This window comes from Balaenoptera ricei, chromosome 20 (genome assembly GCF_028023285.1).
Source record: "Balaenoptera ricei isolate mBalRic1 chromosome 20, mBalRic1.hap2, whole genome shotgun sequence".
Lineage (NCBI taxonomy): Eukaryota > Metazoa > Chordata > Mammalia > Artiodactyla > Balaenopteridae > Balaenoptera > Balaenoptera ricei.
Window position 1 is genome coordinate 63,117,409 of NC_082658.1, and position 19,062 is coordinate 63,136,470.

General features: G+C 55.4%; 1 protein-coding gene across 1 annotated transcript; it reads right to left on the reverse strand.

Moving 5' to 3' along the window:
• Nucleotides 1-817: 817 nt before the first annotated feature.
• Nucleotides 818-18,857, reverse strand: GID4 (GID complex subunit 4 homolog). The gene is made up of 6 exons (XM_059908174.1): nucleotides 18,441-18,857; nucleotides 14,199-14,258; nucleotides 10,211-10,318; nucleotides 7,326-7,427; nucleotides 5,981-6,111; nucleotides 818-3,712 (listed from the first exon to the last, which is right to left on the reverse strand). Exons 1-6 carry the CDS (start codon nucleotides 18,627-18,629, stop codon nucleotides 3,649-3,651), a joined length of 654 nt encoding a protein of 217 aa, XP_059764157.1. The 5' UTR covers nucleotides 18,630-18,857; the 3' UTR covers nucleotides 818-3,648.
• Nucleotides 18,858-19,062: the final 205 nt, after the last annotated feature.

Here is a 19,062-nt window from a genome sequence, read left to right on the forward strand (position 1 = left end):
CACTTGCCCCTTCAGTCCTTCCACCCGGGAAGATCCTTTAAAACCTGCATCGGGTCCCGTCCCGCCTCTGCCCACATCCTCCGATGCCTCTCCTCTGAGTAAAGCCAGAGTCCTGATCCCGACAGCGACCGACAAGGTCCCACAGGGCCCGAGGCTCCTACACACCCCACCCCGCTGTCCCCTCTGCCCGGAGGGCTCATCCCCACACGTCTGCGTGGCTCGCACCCACCTCCAGGTCTTGGCTCAATGTCACCCGACCGTCTTTTCAACCAGCGCAGCCCACAGTGCCCCCCAGTCTGCCGCAGCTCTGCCTGCTCTTTCCCTGTAATGCTGGTCTCTCAACACCACCTAACAGACACGGATTCTTCACTGTGTCGTTGCCATGTAGCTCCCTGCTGGGACACAGGCCATTCTCGGGGTCCGTCACGTGTGGACGTGTCACAAGCACCCAGGACGGCGGTCAGCACACAGCAAGCGCACCTGGGGAAGGTGAGCACTGACGTGGGAGGGGCTACCGCCGTCCCTTCTCTTTATCTCCCGGGCTCTGAGGTTCCAGACGGGGAGGAAGTCTCACTGGCTCCGTCCACACACCAGCCAAGCACCAGGCTGGCATCTCTACCCCGGCATCACCCAGCAGGTAACCCCGCTCCGCAGGCCAGCTCACAAGCCTGGAGGCCTTGCCCCTAATCACGCAGATGTCCCCCCGTGTTGGAATCCCCTGCGGGGGCCCAGAAACCTCCACAGCCACAGGGCCAGAAAGGGGGTTGGCTTCTTCTAACAGAACCGTTTTGCTTTAGAAATAGGACAGACTCACTGCTTAAATACCTTTATTATTTTTTAAAAATTATTTGGACATTGATAGCTCTGCAAAATACTTCTCCCGTCCCAAACCCTCAAACCCTTTCCACATGTATTCCCTAAAGAAACAAAATACTCACTTTTTGCCCATTCAAATCTAATTTTTAAAAACATGTAAGATTCAAAATCAAATATTATTTTTCTTTCCCAGAACTCGTTAGTAATTTTAAACCACGATGCACATACTCAATGGCATTTCTTTTTAAAAATTAGCTTATCTGACTATTTATGAGGAAAAAAAAAATCAATTCAAGGCCTTAGAATATAAATTCCCTGTTTCTGAAAGCAAAAGACACTGAAAAGCCCCCTTGGCTCCCCTGGAGTTTGTGCTGTGCACATCACCGCGGAACCAGCAGGCAGATGGACCGTCTGCTTCACGGAGGCATCGCTTAGTTACTGGGGGACCGCAGCTGAGACGCCGTCAAGTCTGAAAGGATGGGTGGGTGGGAGGGGACGACACCAGCAGGAGGGGCGAGGCGGGGAGGGCGGGGTGGAGGGGATCTGAGCAGAGCAGGAGCCGCGTCCTGAGGAGGGGGTGGGGGAGTCGGCAGGGAGTGCGCATCTGCACTCGTTTCTGAACGACGAATACAAGAGTCAACCAAGAACGCTGCACATAGAAGCAGAGGCATGTGGGTTACGAGAGGGCTCAGGAAAGAACAACCTCGGCTGGGGATGACCGCCCGAGCTCCTTCGGGAACTAAGTCAGGGCAGATGGTCTGGGAGTTACTCAGGGGATGTGGAAACCACTCCTTCTGCATCCTCGACAGACAGGTTTGTAGGAGAACCAATCTTCATCACAGGTGTGTCCCAAAGAGCTGGCAAAGGGTACCACTTCTTCATCCCCAAACACCGCTGCACTTGACCCCTGGCTCAGCAAGGAAGCCAGCCCACAATAGAGCCCGGCCCGCCCGGGCAGCCGAGCAGCAGTGCCGCGCAGACACCCTGCCCTGCCCGCTGGAGGACACACACACGCGGGCCCCGACAGGCTCCAGGCGGACCTCACCCTCAGCATTCTGAGCGGCACCTGAACCCTTCAAGGAGCTGGTTACACCCTGCAGCGCTGGCCCAGGCCTTGTGCCCCGAGCTGGGATTGACCAGAGCCAGCCACTCCGCTGCCTTTGGGAGTTTTAAAACGCAGAAAACGTTTCTGACTCATCTCTGGAGACAGACGTGAAGCTTCTCTCCACTGCAGCCACCAGGCAACTTTCCAGGGTCCCCAGGCCCTGGCCTTTCCAGATGGATGCTTGCATCTCTGCAGGGAGCTTCAGGACTACACAGCCCAGCGGCCCTGACACCCACCCACCACCTTCCCCAACACTTCTCCTTTAAGGCTTCTCCTGACACTCAACCTCAGGAACATACAGTACGTACGTCAATAAACCAAAGTCACTTCTTGGGAATAAAAGATTGCCCCACCACGCACCTAGACGGAAGGGCTTTGTGCTTTCTTACTCCGCCCGTGGACATGCACCTCGCGTTTGTTTTGCTCCCGTGGGTTAAAACACTACCTCGTTGTTAAAGCTTTCCCTCCGGTATTCTGAGCAAGTCTTGTAAAGCACCAGCAAATGCCAATCCCCCAAGCCCTGCCCATGTCTGCGGGCTACAGCGGATGCCACGCTATGAAGCTTTCTAAACATTTAAACAACACAACAGCACGCGCACGTGCGCACGCGCACAGACACACACACACTTTGGCACGTGAGCCGCGAGCTCTGGGAGTGCGCATGCTCTCACCCCTCCCCCACGCCAACGCGGCCGAGCTGCGGTTTGGGGAGAGCGGCTCCTTCTGCCTGGCGGGAAAGGGCGCCGCGAAGCACTGCTGTTCCGAGTAGCGAAAGGAGGACGCGCAAATGCTAAACTGGCCCCCAAAACGGCTCTCACGCTTAGCGCTGTGACCGACGCAACGCTGCAAAACTTCTGTACCACGTGACCAGTTTCAAACTGCTGGCTGATTAAATATACATTTACAAATAGAATATAGGTATAAAAACTACTAAGTCAACATTTGCTGTTTTCAATGTGAAAACGATAAAATGTAATTCTGAATAATTGTGCATTTGCCATAGGGTCCTTGTTAAAGGGACCATAAAAATAATTTTGTAATAAAAAAAACTTTTTTTTTTTTTTTTTAAGTTTAGTATTGCCCTCAAGTTCAAAAGTTTGGAGCAAACGTGCTGAGTGAGCAGGACGGGAATCTGTCCCTGCCAGGGATCTGGAAGCCTTAAATCCTGTGACCTGGACGGCAGGCCCAGGGAAGCTGCCGGCCACTGACCAGCTCAGCGCGGGAATCCCAGGGCTGGCAGTGCCCCAAACCCCGCCGAGCGATCGGCTGCCTCCCCGCACAGGGCTCCGGGGGCGCACGGCTGCTGGGCTCGGCCTTCCCTTGAGCTACCAGAGTAAGCAATCGGGGGGCGGGGGGCCTGGTGGGGACCACTGAGCACCAAGGCCAAGGGGGGCCGGGGCTGGAGGGGGGCGTGGGGGAAGGGATGTGCGTCTCAGTGATACAGAAGTCAGCTGTGCAGGAGGAAAAGTGCATTTACGGTAGCTTAAAAACAGCTTAAGACCAAACTGCCACAGAGAGGGAAGAGGAACCGAGGCCGCCCTCCACCTGCCCTTGCTGGTCGGCCGCACTCCTCGGATGCCGTGGGTTGACATTCATGCTTTCTGATGCGAGTCTGCTCGTGAAGAAACAGGAACACACGTTCTCCTGGTTCTGGCAGGTACACAGTTTTCTTGGCAAAGTTCTTTTTTGCCAAGTTCAGTTTATTTGGTTGCCGTCCCGGACCGCTGTCACCGGAATTCGTAGATGGGCGCGCTGTGTTCTGGAACATGAGTGAGATTGAGCGACTGATACCTGTGGGGAGGAGAGGAGGGTGGTGGTGGGGGGATCGTTAGAACATCCTAAAAACCAGCACAGGGTGTGGAACCTGCCCCACCGGCGCCCGCAGAAGCCACGCCTAGAGGAAACGCAAGCTCATCTCAGACTTCCTCAGGGGAACTGAGCTTGGCCTTGTTTCCATTTCTCTGGTTAATCCCCCTGAACTAGGCAGAAAACCTGCTGTTCGTAGGCCCTGTTCCAATCCTGAAGCAACGACAGCCTGTCTTAGGAAACGAGAGGCCAAGTCCTCTGGGGGAGGATGCAGACCAGGCCCCCCACCCCTCCCCACCACCCTGCTTCCCTCCAAAGCTGCACGATCCGCAGAGCGCGGATCCGGAGAGCTTGGGATCGATGATGTCACAGCCGCCCCCCCCAACCTTAGCGACTTCACCTTCCTTCTCCCTAGACGCGGCTGTTAGAGCATCCGAGGGCTCTGCGGGTGTGCGTCCCCGTGACGGGTGCTCCGAGGAGGGAAGCAGATGAAGGATAAACAGGGCGGGACAGTCCCCACTCGGGGACGCTCAGTGTGTCGGCTCCCCCCACCTGTCCACAGAAGAGCGCGGAGCAGCACAGGGAAGAGCAGTTTATCTCTCACCCAAAACGTCAACAAGAAGGGACGATGGGGGCCTCCCTGCTGGCGCAGTGGTCAAGAATCCGCCTGCCAGTGCAGGGGGACACGGGTTCGAAGCCTGGTCCGGGAAGATCCCACATGCCGCAGAGCCACTAAGCCCGTGCGCCACAGCTACTGAGCCTGCGCTCTAGAGCCCGCAAGCCACAGCTACTGAGCCCATGCTCCGCAACAAGAGAAGCCACCGCAATGAGAAGCTCAGGCACCGCAATGAGAGAAAGCCCGTGCGCCGCAACGAAGACCCAATGTAGCCAAAAAAAAAAAAAAAAAAGGAAAAGAAAGGACGATGCATTAGCCATCAGAACCCTAACCCTAGGCCTTTGCACCCAGTGGGATGGCTGTAATCCTAAATGTGGGGAAGGACGTGGGGAAACACGAGAAGTGGAACCTTTGCACATCATTGGTGGGAACGTGAAAAGGTGCAGCCGCTGTGGGAAACAGTTCCCTGAAAAGTGAAATACAGAATACACCGTGACCCGGCAATCCCACCCCCAGTGCCCAGAGGAACTGAAAGCAGGGACTCAGACTCTTGCACACCCACGTCCACAGCAGCCGAAAGGTGGGAACGACCCACGTGTCCATCCACCAATGAACAGATAAAGACAAGGTGGTCCATCCACACGATGGGAAATCACTCAGCAATATAAAGACGAAGAGCTGACACACACCGCAACCTGGGGCCCTTCACGGTACGCGGGCCCATTTGCATGACACGTCCAGGACAGGCAAACCTGTACTTAGAGAGAGCAGATTAGTGGTTGCCTGGGGCTGGAGGGGGCGGGGAGGAAGGGTGACAGCTCAGGGGGACAGGGTTCCCTCTCGTGCCGACGAAAACGTTCTGAAACTGAGTGCGGTGACGGCTGGACAACTCTGTCGACACGGAAGCCACTGGGCTGCACGCTGCAGTGAGGGGACTGCACAGCAGGTGGGCTGTGTCTCCGTGAAGCGGCACTTTTACAAGGACAGGAGAAGCTTTCAAAACTCATTTGAAAGCTGAACAGCTGTTGACACCCCAACAACGGCTGCTCCCACAGAGGCCGGGGCTGCGTGGAGCCCCGGGCACTCGGTTGTCGCTGGGTAGCCCCACGTAGTGTCCCGCAGGAGCCTTCAAAGTGTGCAAAAGTCACAAGAAAATAATTTCCACATTCAGAGACGAAATCAGGTATTTCATGATACCGTCTGCGCTTCAGGGATAACGGGGCACTTACAAAAGCTCAAGGAGCCACGAGAAGGCCTGCAAAGGTGGCAAACGCCAGCCCTCGGGTGGCACGCGGCCGTCACCATGGCAGAGGCCCAGGGCAGGGCCGACCACGCCCGTGGGCCCCGGTCACCGGCCGGCACCAGGCAGGAGCGTGAGCACAAAATTAAAAAGGCCGCTGACAGCCAAGTTCCCACTGTCCACAGTGGGGCCTGACACTTTAGTTACTGATTAAATTGGGGAGGAATAAATACAAGACCTGCAAGATGGAGATAAACAGAGCTGAAAATATTTGCTGCTTGAAAGCGTTTAGCTATGAGTTCCTGTACCCAGAACTTCATTTTTTTACCTCGTTTACTCTGCCCTGTGGACGCAAGTGAGCCCCTCAAGAAATGAGGTCTCGGCGGCCGGTCCTTACCATTCCGAGCTCCTGTGGTAATAGTAGCCCTCTATGGAGGCCGCCGACTTCTGGAAGCAGATGTAGTAAAAGCCGGCAAAGGAAGCACCACTGATGTCCTTGATCGTGTGGTCCGGGACCAGGAACTGCTCCTGCACGTGGATGGGGATGGAGGGTCAGCGCCGGGGGCTCCGGCCCCCCAGGCCTCCCTGCCCCCCTGCAGGTGGCTTGCTAGGCAACTGTGAACCCCCGAGCCACTCGCATGTTCAACATACGCACACGGCCATCACGTGTCGAGGTCACCGGGGTCAGAGCCGAGGGCGGGCACCGTGGTGCCCACGCCTCGAGAGCGCGTCAAAACCTTCCCACCCCTGAGCCGCGGACTCACGCTTCTGCTGCACCCCAGGAACCGTCGCTATGCTCCCGGTCACCTTGAGAGCCGAGGGTCACTTCTATGGCCCGGGCCTCACCCCAAGGGCAAGGTGGAGCTCACTCGCCCTGGGGACCCCCCCCATCAGCAGCGGTCAGAACGGTGCTGCCCTCCTCAGACCCCGGGCGGAGCCAGCCCCCTGGGGGGCGAGGTCAGGGGCCGCAGGAGGCCTAGACGGCCCACGGGGGAGTCACCCTGCGTGAGAAACTCTTGGAGACCAAGCAACTCTCCTTCCCTTTCCCCAGTCTCTGAAATTGTAGTTTTTCAAATTAATTTTAAAGTAGAGCCTCACCCGACACTTCCTTTAGTGGGTTGTTCAGTTGGCCGGCTGCGGGGCGGGACTCAGGTTTACCCCCGGCACCTGCCTGTCTGCTGCCAGGGCCAAGCCCCCGCCCCAATTCTCACCACAGAAACACAGACTGGGAATGAGGGTGCTACAGGATTCGTCTGTAGGAAAGCTGGCAAGATTTCACCACAAAGCGTCTTTTTCCTACAGGTTGGGGGTGAGGGGTTGGAGGTGGGTGTAGGTTCTCCAAGTGACTTCACACACTCGCCTCCTGAATTCAGTACCCTGTGGCTTTAACCCAGGAAACACCAGAGGGGGCACCAGAGCCACCCCAGCGAGCCCGGCCCGATGGGGTTCTCAAGGGCTGGGGGAAAGCCCAAATTCTGTCCTCGGCCCCGTGCTTCCTGAGCTGCAGGGACCGGGGGCGCCGTGACGGCCCACAGCCCGGGCGAGGTCACTTAGGGGCTGAGACAATGGGGGTCTCCCGAGTACACAGGACACTTGGGATGACCCAGCCTGCAGGGTCGCAGGAGAGAACAAAGGCAGAGGACACAAGAGCCGTGCCTGCCCCACACGGGGGTGAGCATGGGCCTGAGGGGCCTGGGGCCCGGGGGCCACACCACAGGCCCGGCACAACCGGGCAGCCTTACCTTCCACCTCATGAAGACATAGTCCCCACTCTTCAGCTCTTCGTAATCAAAGTCGTCTGAATTAAACGATTTTGCGTACTGATAAAAAGCCAGAAACTTGCCCTGAAAGCCAAAAGCAGAGTATGAGAATGAGGGACAGAGGGGTGGCGGGTGTGCTGGGCCGGTGCCGTGGCCCCTCCAGGGCGAGGCGGCGGCCGGTGGGCAGGGAGCGTCTGGTCACCCCGCGCACTGGGGCCTGGACCCCGGGGCAGACGCCTGGACCCTACGCCTGCCTAGTTAACGCGCCCAGGAAAGGCCGCCGAACGGGGATGGATGCAACCCCGGGCCTTCTCTCACCCCTTACTCCAGACAGACGCAGCCGGACGATCAGGGACGGGGTCTCCATACATCAACCAACGGGGGCAAAGACTCAGGCTGAACCAGCCTGTAGTGCCGGGGTCGGGGGGGTTAGTAAAGTGGGGTCCCCCGACAATGCAGTGGCCTGGCAGCTTGGGGCCAGCTAGTTGAGACCAGAAACAAGTCACGCTTGGTTACGGCAACAAAGCTGTACCTTATGATCATGTTTTTGTTAAAAAAAAAAAAAAAAAAAAAAAAAAAGTACATATACTCAAAAAAGATTTAGGAAAAGGTTAACCCCTGCTTTAGCTTTAGGTGTTTGCCATTACAGATGTTTTGCTTTTGTTTTTTTCAAATATTTAAAGATAAGTATGTATTAATTCTATTAAAAAACCTCCTGAATAAAAAGTTAAGACAGTGGGCTTCCCTGGTGGCGCAGTGGTTGAGAATCTGCCTGCCAATGCAGGGGACACGGGTTCGAGCCCTGGTCTGGGAAGATCCCACATGCCACGGAGCAACTAGGCCCGTGAGCCACAATAGCTGAGCCTGCGCGTCTGGAGCCTGTGCTCCGCAACAAGAGAGGCCGCGATAGTGAGAGGCCCGCGCACCGCGATGAAGAGTGGCCCCCACTTGCCGCAACTAGAGAAAGCCCTTGCACAGAAACGAAGACCCAACACACAGCCATAAATAAATAAATTAATTAATTAATTAATTAATTATTTTTAAAAAAGAATTAACCTTTAAAAAAAAAAAAAGTTAAGACAGAGAGGTATTAAGTCATAGAATCTGTCACACATATTTTTACTCTAAGTAGATTACGTGTGACGAATCTTTATCGCGATAATGATAATCACCATAATCTTTTATCACTTTATCATAATACCCACTTCAAATCTCATTCAGGAAAACTCGAGGGTGCACTATGGTGTCCTGACCCCAGTGTGCAGTAGACATCGTGGCTCCCCGACACACAGAGGGGCACTCAGAGCCGCTGGGGCCCACGTGGGGAGAGGGCATCGGGAAACCCTGAGTCCCACGAAGGCAGCCAGCGCTCCTGGAGGGAAACCGTCCCCAGGCCCGACCCCGCACGCCCAGCAGGCCGGGGCCCAGGGTGACCTTCCCGGCCCCTCTTTCACTCAGTAGTTCAACCCAGCCTAGGAAGGCCGGAGTCCGGGTGTCTCCAGCTCTAACGAAAGGCAACAGGAAGTTCGAGCTGCTCTCCAGGTTCTTCACCTGCAGCCAACCAGCCTCAAACTGAGTTTTCATTGGGCCTCAAAGACCTTGCTTTTTGCAGGACCAATTTGAAATGGAAAACAAAGTTGGAAGGAAGACAGGCCGTGTGCTCGCTGGGCTGTGCAGGAGAGGTGGGTGCCGGGCGGGGAGAGCCGGGAGGGGCGGGGCCTGACGGCTCCCAGGGGCGCTCCCCGACAGCGGCACCTTCCAGGCTCCCCAGCTTCCGGACGCTCGGCTCCCGTTCGTACTCTATTAGAAACACAGGTGGCCGTCTACCTCAGTGTCTGCTTGCTACAAGAGCCAAAACATGTATTTAAAATTCAAAAGCTCAAGTTTAAATTCAATCGAAACTCAGTATTTGACAGGTGTTTCTTTCCTAACTCAGGTATGAGAAAGCGGCTCACCGACAAGGACGCTGCCTCCTGCAGAGTGTCTGCAGGCGGGGCCCCCAGGAGCCCGTGGGCCCGGAAGCAGGAGCGCGCGGACACAGCCAGGAGCGGTGGCGGGGCCCGGGAGCCGCTCTGGAATCCCCACTACTGACACCTCACCCTGCGGGGTGCAGGGGGGAGCGCACTGGACTTCCTCGGTGTGAAACCGAAGTTCATCCTCGCCACAGCCAGCTAAGCCAAAAGGCTCTAACGACCGGCTGAGAAATGGTTTTTTTTTTTTTTTTTTTTTTTATTTATGGCTGTGTTGGGTCTTCATTTCTGTGCGAGGGCTTTCTCTAGTTGCGGCGAGCGGGGGCCACTCTTCATCGCGGTGCGTGGGCCTCTCACTATCGCGGCCTCTCTTGTTGCGGAGCACAGGCTCCAGACGCGCAGGCTCAGCAGTTGTGGCTCACGGGCCCAGTTGCTCCGCGGCATGTGGGATCTTCCCCGACCAGGGCTCGAACCCGTGTCCCCTGCATTGGCAGGCAGATTCTCAACCACTGCGCCACCAGGGAAGCCTGAGAAATGGGTTTTTAAAGACACAGGACTTGCGTGGCCCTGGCGAAAAGGCTCGAGGAGGAGCTCTGAGCTGTCCTGAGGAGCTCACAGCTGCGAGCACACAGCCGTGCTTGACAGGTGCGGGCGCTTCCAGGGCAGGAGCGGCCCTGAGGCCCTGCCCGTGAGGGGGAACCGCGCGCCTCCACCCCAGGCGCACCCTAAAGGCAGAGGCCGTCAGGGACAGCAGAGGAGGCGGGAAGGGAACGGTGGCTGGAGAGGGACGGTGCCGCCAGCCCCCGGCGCCCAGAGCAGAGGGGGCGGGAAGGGAACGGTGGCTGGAGAGGGACGGTGCCGCCAGCCCCCGGGGGCCCAGAGCAGACGGGCACTCACCCAATGCTTCCGGTCCACATCCTCGTCCGCATCCCACTTTCGGGTTAAGAAAGGGTGCTTTTTGCTGATGATTTCTCCTTCAAAGAAGGTCGTGAGGGTTGGATACTCCTATGGTAAGAACCCAGATGTCAAACGGGAGTTGTAACCTTTCACAAAGGAAAAAACCAACCTTGCTGTAATTTCTCCCCAGAGCTTTGCAGAAATGACCACACTGCTGAGCAACCACCCAGACCAGCGACGCCCACGGCCGTGGAGGGAGCCTGAAGTGAAGGGGCTGGGGGGAGGGGGTCTGTTGGATTCCGGGGCCTTTGCCAGAAACAGGGAACCCCTCTTTGGCGCCCTTGTTATGTGCTGATGGCTCAGAAAAGAATTTGGACAGGTTATTTCTGAATACAAAGCAGACGGTAACTTGATAGGTTTTACTTTCCAAGGCGAATACCCAGAGAGGCTCCAAAATCAAGCTCCATCTCCCTCGTGCCACGGCCCAGCCACTGCTTCTCAAACTGCCTCAGCCTGTCCTTTTTATGCCAACTCTTCAGGTTTGGGGGGCAGGGGGAGGTTGGTAGAATACCTTGATGTATTAGGCATTCGTATAATTCTACCGCATGAGCTCAGACAGCTTATACGATGGGAAACATTGATAAATCACGTCTGCCCTGGGAAGCCACAACCGCTGGAAAAACAAATAAGCCGTCATCCTGACTGGGTGCTTGGAATACTCCGGACAACCTTGCTACTTGTTCCTCTGATAGTAAGGAAGCACCAAAGATTTTGAAAAAATTAATGGAAGAACAAGTCAACAATGTAAAAAGTGTACCGTTTCTCTGCATTTCTAGAGACCGGCCAACCCACCTGCCAGGTGGCCCCTCAGCACCACTCACCCGCCCGGGTACCTCCCAAGGGAGCGGTGATGACCCACCGCCTGGCAGAGCAAGGGTCACCACCCTAAAATCCTGGGACCTTAGAGGTCCCGCTTTCTTCTCCTCACCCCACGTAAGCCCCTCTCAATTGGCATCAAACTCAACTACCCGTTTAAAATAAATCTGTTCCCATAGCTTTGCCGCTTCTCCCGGCTCTCCTGCCACGTGGACCGGGGCTTCCAGAAAGCCCGTGGCTGCTTTACCGCACACACCCAAGCAGCCTGTCCTCGTAGCAGTGAGCTCGAAACACTACAGATTTGCCACCCCCCTGAAACCGCAGCCCTCACCCCAACACTAGTGCTGGGTTCCTCAGATATTTATAGATACAGAGTGAAGAGATTAAAGAAGAGATAAGTTCCTAAGTGGAAACCTGATTTTTAAAGGTATAAACCAAACTATACTCATCCGTTTTAGGAAGGACTGCTAAGGGAAAAAGTTCTGTGTAAGCTGACAGCGGACTTGAGATGTTAAATAAAAAGCTATAGACAATATATTGACTTCCTGAGTTCTATCAAGACTTCCCTAAAATAGAAGGATAAACGATCAAGTCCTCCTATTATAGCGCAAAGAACATACTTATGTTCAAGTCACGAGTTTTCCTAATAAGTGATTCTGCGTCGACTTCTCTCTAAAATGTTTCAGGCAATCTCCCAGGGTGACCACAAGGTACCCACAAACTTCCAAAATTAAATAAAATAAACACCTAATGAATGAGAGTCATGTGCACAGAAGGAACCAAAACGACAAAGCCTGTCACAGGGCAGGCGAGGACATTCAAGCCCTGACTACAGCCGGGGAGGTGGGGGGGCGGGTGGTCACAAAGGGGGGGCGTGGCCAGCCCCCCCCCCCGGGGGGTGGGATCCCTGCGCCAGGTCCCACTCCCCTCACTGACTCCAGGCTCACCTGCCTGGAGGTGCCTCCAGCTTTCCGTGAAGACCTGCCTTCTGGGGGGTCAACGTTTGACTGGCCAGTAACTCAGCAAGAACTTCTGAAACCAGAAGTAAACGAGCGCCTGTGGCTCTGGGTAGTGTGACCAGCTCCCTGGTTCAGCCTCGGGAGCGTCCAAAACTGGAGAGTGCGTGGCAGGCCTGACCATGACACCCCCAGGCTGGGCTCCCAGGCCGGGTGCCAGCCGCCTCCGCCGGGCCTCCCCAGGGACGCCCCTCTCCCTGCGGGTGGCTGGCTCGGGACTGCAAAGGGAATGTTATTTGACACCCATTCTCACAATTCTGGGATTTAATTTCCACAAGGCACACAAACTTCAAAAACTGTACTTATTTGTGAATGTAAGGCAGATAAGAGGCAAGTTATCTCCAGTGTAACAGTGAATTTTCCCTATTTCCGTACAGACGAGGAAGACCATGACTATGACCCAAACCGTTCAGTTACGTTAAAGTAAATCACATATGTGCTTTTTCAACAGCTATAAATGGAAAAGCAAACAAAAATGGTTAACTGTGCTTTATAACAGGTGTAAAACCATTCAAAGAATCGTCACCCTTTTCTGCATCTTACCAATTATCCAGTGACCATGCATTAGATTTATAACTTAAAAAACTGTTAGACAGTTGTACAATGCTGTGACTATACCGAAAGCCAACAGATCGTACACTGTTTTTTTTTTTGGCCGCGTGTTGCGGGATCTTAGCTCCCCAACCAGGGATGGAACCCGTGCCCCCTGCAGTGGAAGCGCGGAGCCCTAACCACTCGATTGCCAGGGAGGTCCTAGATTGCACGTTGTAAATGGGTGAATGTATGCTATGTGAATTATATCTCAGTAAAGGGACTAAAAAAAGTTATTAAAAAAGATGAATTCACAGACTCCTGACGCTCGGGCAGGACGAAGGGCCTCAGGAAACACAGCCCTCCTCTAGTAAAAGGCGGCTTCAGGCGGGAAGGGCCGGGCCCAGGGAAGGGCCAAGCCAGCACCCCGTCCGCTCAGAGGAGCCTGGCTCTAGGTGGCTCGGGGGTGCTTCCCGTCATTAGCGCCACCTGCCCCCGGTGGGACGTCCACAGCACTTCCGTACGCGGTCTGTGGATTTTTAATCCTACTTAACCATTTCCACAAAGCTTCCTGTGACCATCTGGAATCGGTGTCCACATCCCACGTGACAGATTTTGCTGGTTTCCTTATGAAGTTAAATGTCTGTGTTCTGCGCTCAACAAATGTGTTTGGCCACCTAAGAGTTGAGCGTATTCTGTTTCCTGTGTGTCTTCTACTGGCACAAACCCACGGGTGAGAACCCTTCCTTTTGCTGTCATTTTCTGCCCCTACTTGATTGGATACGTTTTCTAGAGGAGGGAAGAGATACCTTTTTGTCTCAACAACAAATTTCACAGGAGATTCTCAGACTCCCGGTGGGGAAGCAGGAGAACAGGGGGAACGGGGGCGACGGAAACAAGTGTTTCCAGACCGAGGAGGACCAGCCTTGTCAGGTCCCTAGGAGCCTCCCACTCGCTGACCCTGCGTCTTCCCCGGGAGACACAGCAGGCACCTGGAGCTCTCACCTCGCGGATGAGGAAATGGAATGGACAGAGGTGACGTCGTGGGGCCAGAGGAGGCGGCGCGAGGATGCGAAGGCCGTGGCCCCCGACCCTCGGCCAGGCGGCGCCAGGCCCTCCTCCTGCCCACTCACCAGCGGGAAAAGAAAGCATGCTCTCTCCTGCCTCTGATATTCCCAGGAGTTCTGAGGTTTCAGGTGGTTCAAAGAAAGGAAAACACCTACGTTTTCAAACTGCGAAGACCTCAGTCCTCAGAGGAACGATGCTCGCCCAGAGGCTGAAACTGACCACGACGGTGGCAGCTATGTTCTTACTATGTTTGTTTTCCTCAAAAAGGATTAAAGTAAAATCAGTAGCGTTGGGCACACGCTGACCTGTTTATAAACGTCAATGGTCTGTGAGTCTGTGTGCTTTCCAACAGGACACGTCCAAACTGCCTGCTCTACGCTCCCCCTGAAAGAACCACACTGAGAAATGGGGCTCCTGAATCAGGCCTGAGGAGTCGAGGTTGCTGGCCCTTCAGGACCGAGGCCCCTCTGGCTCCTGCCCGTGGGAGGGGCGCTTACCTCAGTAAGGCCTTTGATCTTCAGATACCCACAGAGGTACGAGTTCCCCGTGTCCACGTGCTGAAAAGATACACACAGCCTCGTTACCAATGGAGGGTCCAGCAGGAGACAGCGGGAGCACGTCCGGCAGGCAGAGGCCCCTTCGAGGCCAGGGCGGCAGGCGGGTGGGGGGCGAGGGAGCCTGGAGGCCGGCTGGCCCAGTGCAGCCCGGGGCTCACAGGTCCTGTGGCACGCTGAGTGTTCAACACTGAGTGAGGCCTCATTTAAGAAACTAGGAACATTTTGTGGCATTTATCAGATCTGGGGACCCAACTACTTCCAATACACCATGAGTCAAACACCAAGGCAGTGCTTAGAAGCTGCAGTGAACTCAGCCAGCCAGTCGAGGTCAGCACCAAAGCAAGCGGGCTTCAACGAAGCTGGGGCGGTCCCACCGTCCGGTGTTGGGGACAACGGTCTCCACCTGAAAAGCACCACAGCCCTGCAAACGTCCTCACCTGCTGACCTGGGCATCGGACGGCATCAAGCAGCTGATCCGAACTCACAGGGGTCAGTAAAGAAGTTGTGTTAAAGGACACACAGCTCTAACCCAAGGCCTTAAGTTTCAAGGATGCAATTCTCACTGAATTTCAATATAGTTTGGGGTTTCACAGCTGCCAGAAAGGGCATCAGGTGGCAAGGATACTTGCTAATAAGACTAAAAACTGCACTGTAAATTGGCTAACATTTTGCACGGATTATCACCTGCTCAAGAATCAGAATTTCATTCTGGCCTCCATCCAAGCATGTGCCTCTCCCTTTCTGCCCAAATTGATCTTGATGAACTCAAACCCACCATAGTGCAGAGAGCTTCAACCGAACAACGGGCCGGCATCTCAACGAGAAAGATAACAAGGCAAATGCTCAGCAAGAAGGTCTTGCAGCACAGCTGTGTCCAACAGCTGCTCTTTTTAATATTCCTTCCACAGTGACCTGGCCTTCACTTCACTCTTAGCTTCTTGGATGGCAGAGGAGAAAGAGAGCAATCACAGTAACAAAACAACAACAACAAAAAGAGCGGTCAGCATCCTACAAACGTTAGAGGAGCTCTTTAAACTGGAATTTCCAAAAAGAAAAGGCACTCCAGAAGCCCATGAAAAGAGGCCCAACCTTGTCAGTCATCCCGGAAGCTCAAATCAAAGCCACAATGAGACACCACCTCACACCCACTAGGATGGCTACAATCAAAAAGACAGACAATAGCAAGTGTTGACGAGGATGTGGAGAAACTGGAGCCTCAGACGCTGCTGGTGGGAATGCAAAACGACGCAGCCACTTTGGAAATCAGTCTGGCAGTGTCTCAAGTGTTAAACAAATAATTACCATATGACCCAGTATTCCACTGGTAGGGAGACATCCAGGAGAAAGGAAGACGTATGTCCACATAAGAACTTGTACGTGAATGCTCACAGCAGTGTGTTCATAACAGCCCCAGAGTGGAAAAAATCCAAACACCCATGGACAGGTCAATGGATAAACAAAATGCCGTAGATCCACACAGGGGACTATTAGGCAACGATAAGAAGTCAGGAAGCACTGACACCTGCTGTGACGTGGGTGAGCCCTGAAACACTGCTCAATGGAAGAAGCTAGACACGAAAGGTCACATCATTGTACGACTCCATTTACATGAAAAGTCCAGAATAAACAAATCTTAGGTGAAAAAAAAATAGGGGTTGCCTAGGGTTGGAGGGGTGTGACAGCTAAGGGTTCTTTGGGGGATGATGAAAACATTCTAAAATTAGATTGCAGTGACGCTTACACAACTTTGTGACTACACTAAAAAACTACTGAATTGTATACCTTAAACGTGCGAATGGTGTTAATAGGTGCATCGTATCTCAGTAAAGCTGTTACGAAAAACAGAAAGAAAACAGGAAATAGATGAAGTTACAAAAAGCGTACGTATTCTAAGAAGGCTGAGCCCAAGAACCCAGTCCTGGCTGAAAAACCAGATGATGGAGCTATTCACACGCCACTGACTGTCTCCACGACGGACAAGCCGCTCACCAGTCCGGATACAGGGCAGCATTCCTGGGTGAGACCGCTGCCCCCACCATCAGACGGCCCACTCCAAGGGGCCTCCAGCCACCGGCCAGGTCTCCGCTCAGGCCGCCCACTCCAAGGGGCCTCCAGCCACCGGCCAGGTCTCCGCTCGGGCTGCCCACTCCAAGGGGCCTCCAGCCACCGGCCAGGTCTCCGCTCGGGCCGGCCACTCCAAGGGGCCTCCAGCCACCGGCCAGGTCTCCGCTTGGGCCGCCCTGGGACCTACCAGTTGTGCACCAACTCAATCCCCACTCCCAGCGGTTCACAAGGAAGTTGGCACCTGACAGGAATTCAGAAACCACACACTAAGGACAGGGAGAGGAGCTGCTACAGTAACCAAGGCGAACTTCTCTTTTGACACTTGGCTATCCTGCCACTTGTCCCCGACCCCATCCTAAACCATCAAACTCAACAAGGGGCACAAATTCAAGATCATTGCAAACATGATCCTCACCAGGGATCTCACTTCTAGAATTTTATGATTAGCTGCAAAAAGTAAAAAAGCCTATAACTTCCTACTAAACTCTCACATTTGAAGCAAGAGAAGGGGGATTACCACATTAGGCATCTCATTATGAAGACTGAAATAACTCAGCCACGGTACTTTTTTTTTTGGCCGCACCTTGCAGCTTGCCGGATCTCAGTTCCCTGACCAGGGACTGAACCTGGGCCATGACAGTGAAAGCACTGAATCCTAACCACTGGACCGCCAGGGAACTCCTGTTTTTTTCAATTACAATAAATATCGTGGCTCATGATAGATATTTAAGTTTATAGACCAAAGATACAACACAGAAATGGAGTTCTCCCAATCAAAAGAAATTATCTATTCCCACAAAGCAGTAAGAAAAAAGAGGCTGATGAATGCTCTGCAGTTAGTGGAAAGAAAACGCATCCACAACTGTTTTTTGGGTGGGAGACCTACTTGCTTAGAAAAGAAGCTGTTAAAGATTTAAAATTATTAAAGGGCAAAGGGCAAGCATAAGGAAAAGACACTTGCTACGTTCTGTCCTCACACAAGACCTCAAAGCTTCTGGAAAGCCTTTCAAGAGGACAGATGTTTGGGGGGGGGCTTTTGGGAACAGCCTAGGAGGTGAGGTATCAGACTAAGGACAAAGGGGCAAAGGGAGGAGGAGGTGGGTCCTGATGCAGGTCTGGGCAGCTAGAGAGGAGGAACAGTTTTCTAGGAGGGAGAGGAAAAGGAGTATCAACCACTGCCAATCTCCTTGGGCTGGGAAGAAATGTCAAGTGTGCTCCCATTTGCATGAGAGGGGTGAGGTGCAAGAAAGGGCCGGGACAGGTGAAGCTGCAGTTCCAAAGCCATTAGAGGCTGGCAGCAGGTTCTCAGAAATCCAGGTCAAATGGGGGGAGGTGGGTGGACACGGGAAGGAAATACCGTATGAGAAATAAAGCGGGTGAGTTACATTTCCCAGTACGTGGGTATTAGAGACTGGGAGAAAGCCCTGGCCGTGTCGATCAAAGTTAAGAACACGAAAGAGGGTCCCCTGGAGCCAGGAAGGAGGAGAACAGAGGTGTAGGACAGGGAGGTCTGGGCAGACAGGCCAGGGAGACCGGGAGTGGCCTGGAAGTGGCCAGAGGGCAGGGGTAGGGAGTACGAGAAGCCTGGGCCAGGAAGAGACTAGGGGTTGGGGGGCTAGGAGGCCAGCTTCTTAACAGACTATGAGGAGCCCACCCAGGATGAGGGCCCGGCCTGGGGGGGTGGGGCAGGAATCAGGGTGGGCTGGGGGCTCTCAAGCTCAGGGGCTAATGGAGGGAGAGGGCTGAGAAAGTCCCCCAAGGAGAAAACCCCAGGAGAAGGAGGCGGGCCCCAGGGCCTGGGCTTCCTGGGACCGAGGAAAACGTAAGGGGCAGCAGGCACGTCACAGGCCTGGGAGGGTCCCGAGTCAGGGGGAACCACTGGAGAGCTCTTCGGGGTCCGAGAAGGGCTAGAAGGAGGGCTGGTCCTGGGGCGACAGGCCACGGGGAGGCAGGGCCGGGTCTGAGACCGCCGGTCCCCGGCTCTGGCCCGCAGAGTTGGGGTGCGCCGGAGGTCTCCCGGCAGGCCCGGGCAGCAGGCCCGTCCGCGGCCGCGGGCTCGAGGGGGCGGCGGCGCGGCCCCGCCAGTGGGCGCCGCGAGAGGCCCGGCAGCCGGCTCACCTGCAGCACCACCTCCACGTCGTACGAGTTACCCTTGCTCTTCTGGTGGCCGCGGAACTTAGAGCCGCTGTAGAGCAGGCTGGTGGCCACGCCGGGCTGCTGCGTGTTGATGGGCGGCGGCGGGATGAGCGAGGCGGCGGAGGCGGCCGAGGCACCGGCCGGCGGGGGACACTCGGTGCGGACCGGCATCGCGGGGTCCCCCGGAGCCAGGGCTGGGGGAGGGGGAGGAACCGCCGCCGCGCGGGAGCCGAGGAGGCTGCCCGGGGGTAAGGCGGGCGCGCGCGTGGGGCGGGAGGGGTCCACCCGCCGGCCGCCTGCTGACCGAGCGCTCCGGCCGCCACCGGGACCCCGGGACCTGAGATCAGGGCCTCCGGGTGCTAAGCGAGCCCCCTCCCCGCCTGCGCTCGCACACACACCCCTTCCGATTGGCTCCAGCGCGCCGGGGGGGCGGGAGCAGGCTAGCGCGGCGCTTCTGCCCATTGGCGGCTGGAGACAGCACGTGGCGGGCACCGAGGCCCTCTGGGACTTGTAGTCTTCTTCCCGAGGCGCGGCGCGGGGGCGGGGCCTGGGCGTTTGTGATGCTGATTGGCTGCGGCGTGCGCTGAGACGCGCGGCGACGGCA

Bases quoted from the DNA above. Each gene is read 5' to 3' on its own strand.
- GID4 (XM_059908174.1), bottom strand. From the start codon at position 18,629: ATGCCGGTCCGCACCGAGTGTCCCCCGCCGGCCGGTGCCTCGGCCGCC. The intron at 14,259-18,440 runs GTGAGCCGGCTG...GTATCTTTTCAG, and splicing joins ACGTGGAGGTGGTGCTGCAG to CACGTGGACACGGGGAACTC. The intron at 6,112-7,325 runs GTAAGGCTGCCC...ATCCACGTGCAG, and splicing joins ATGTCTTCATGAGGTGGAAG to GAGCAGTTCCTGGTCCCGGA.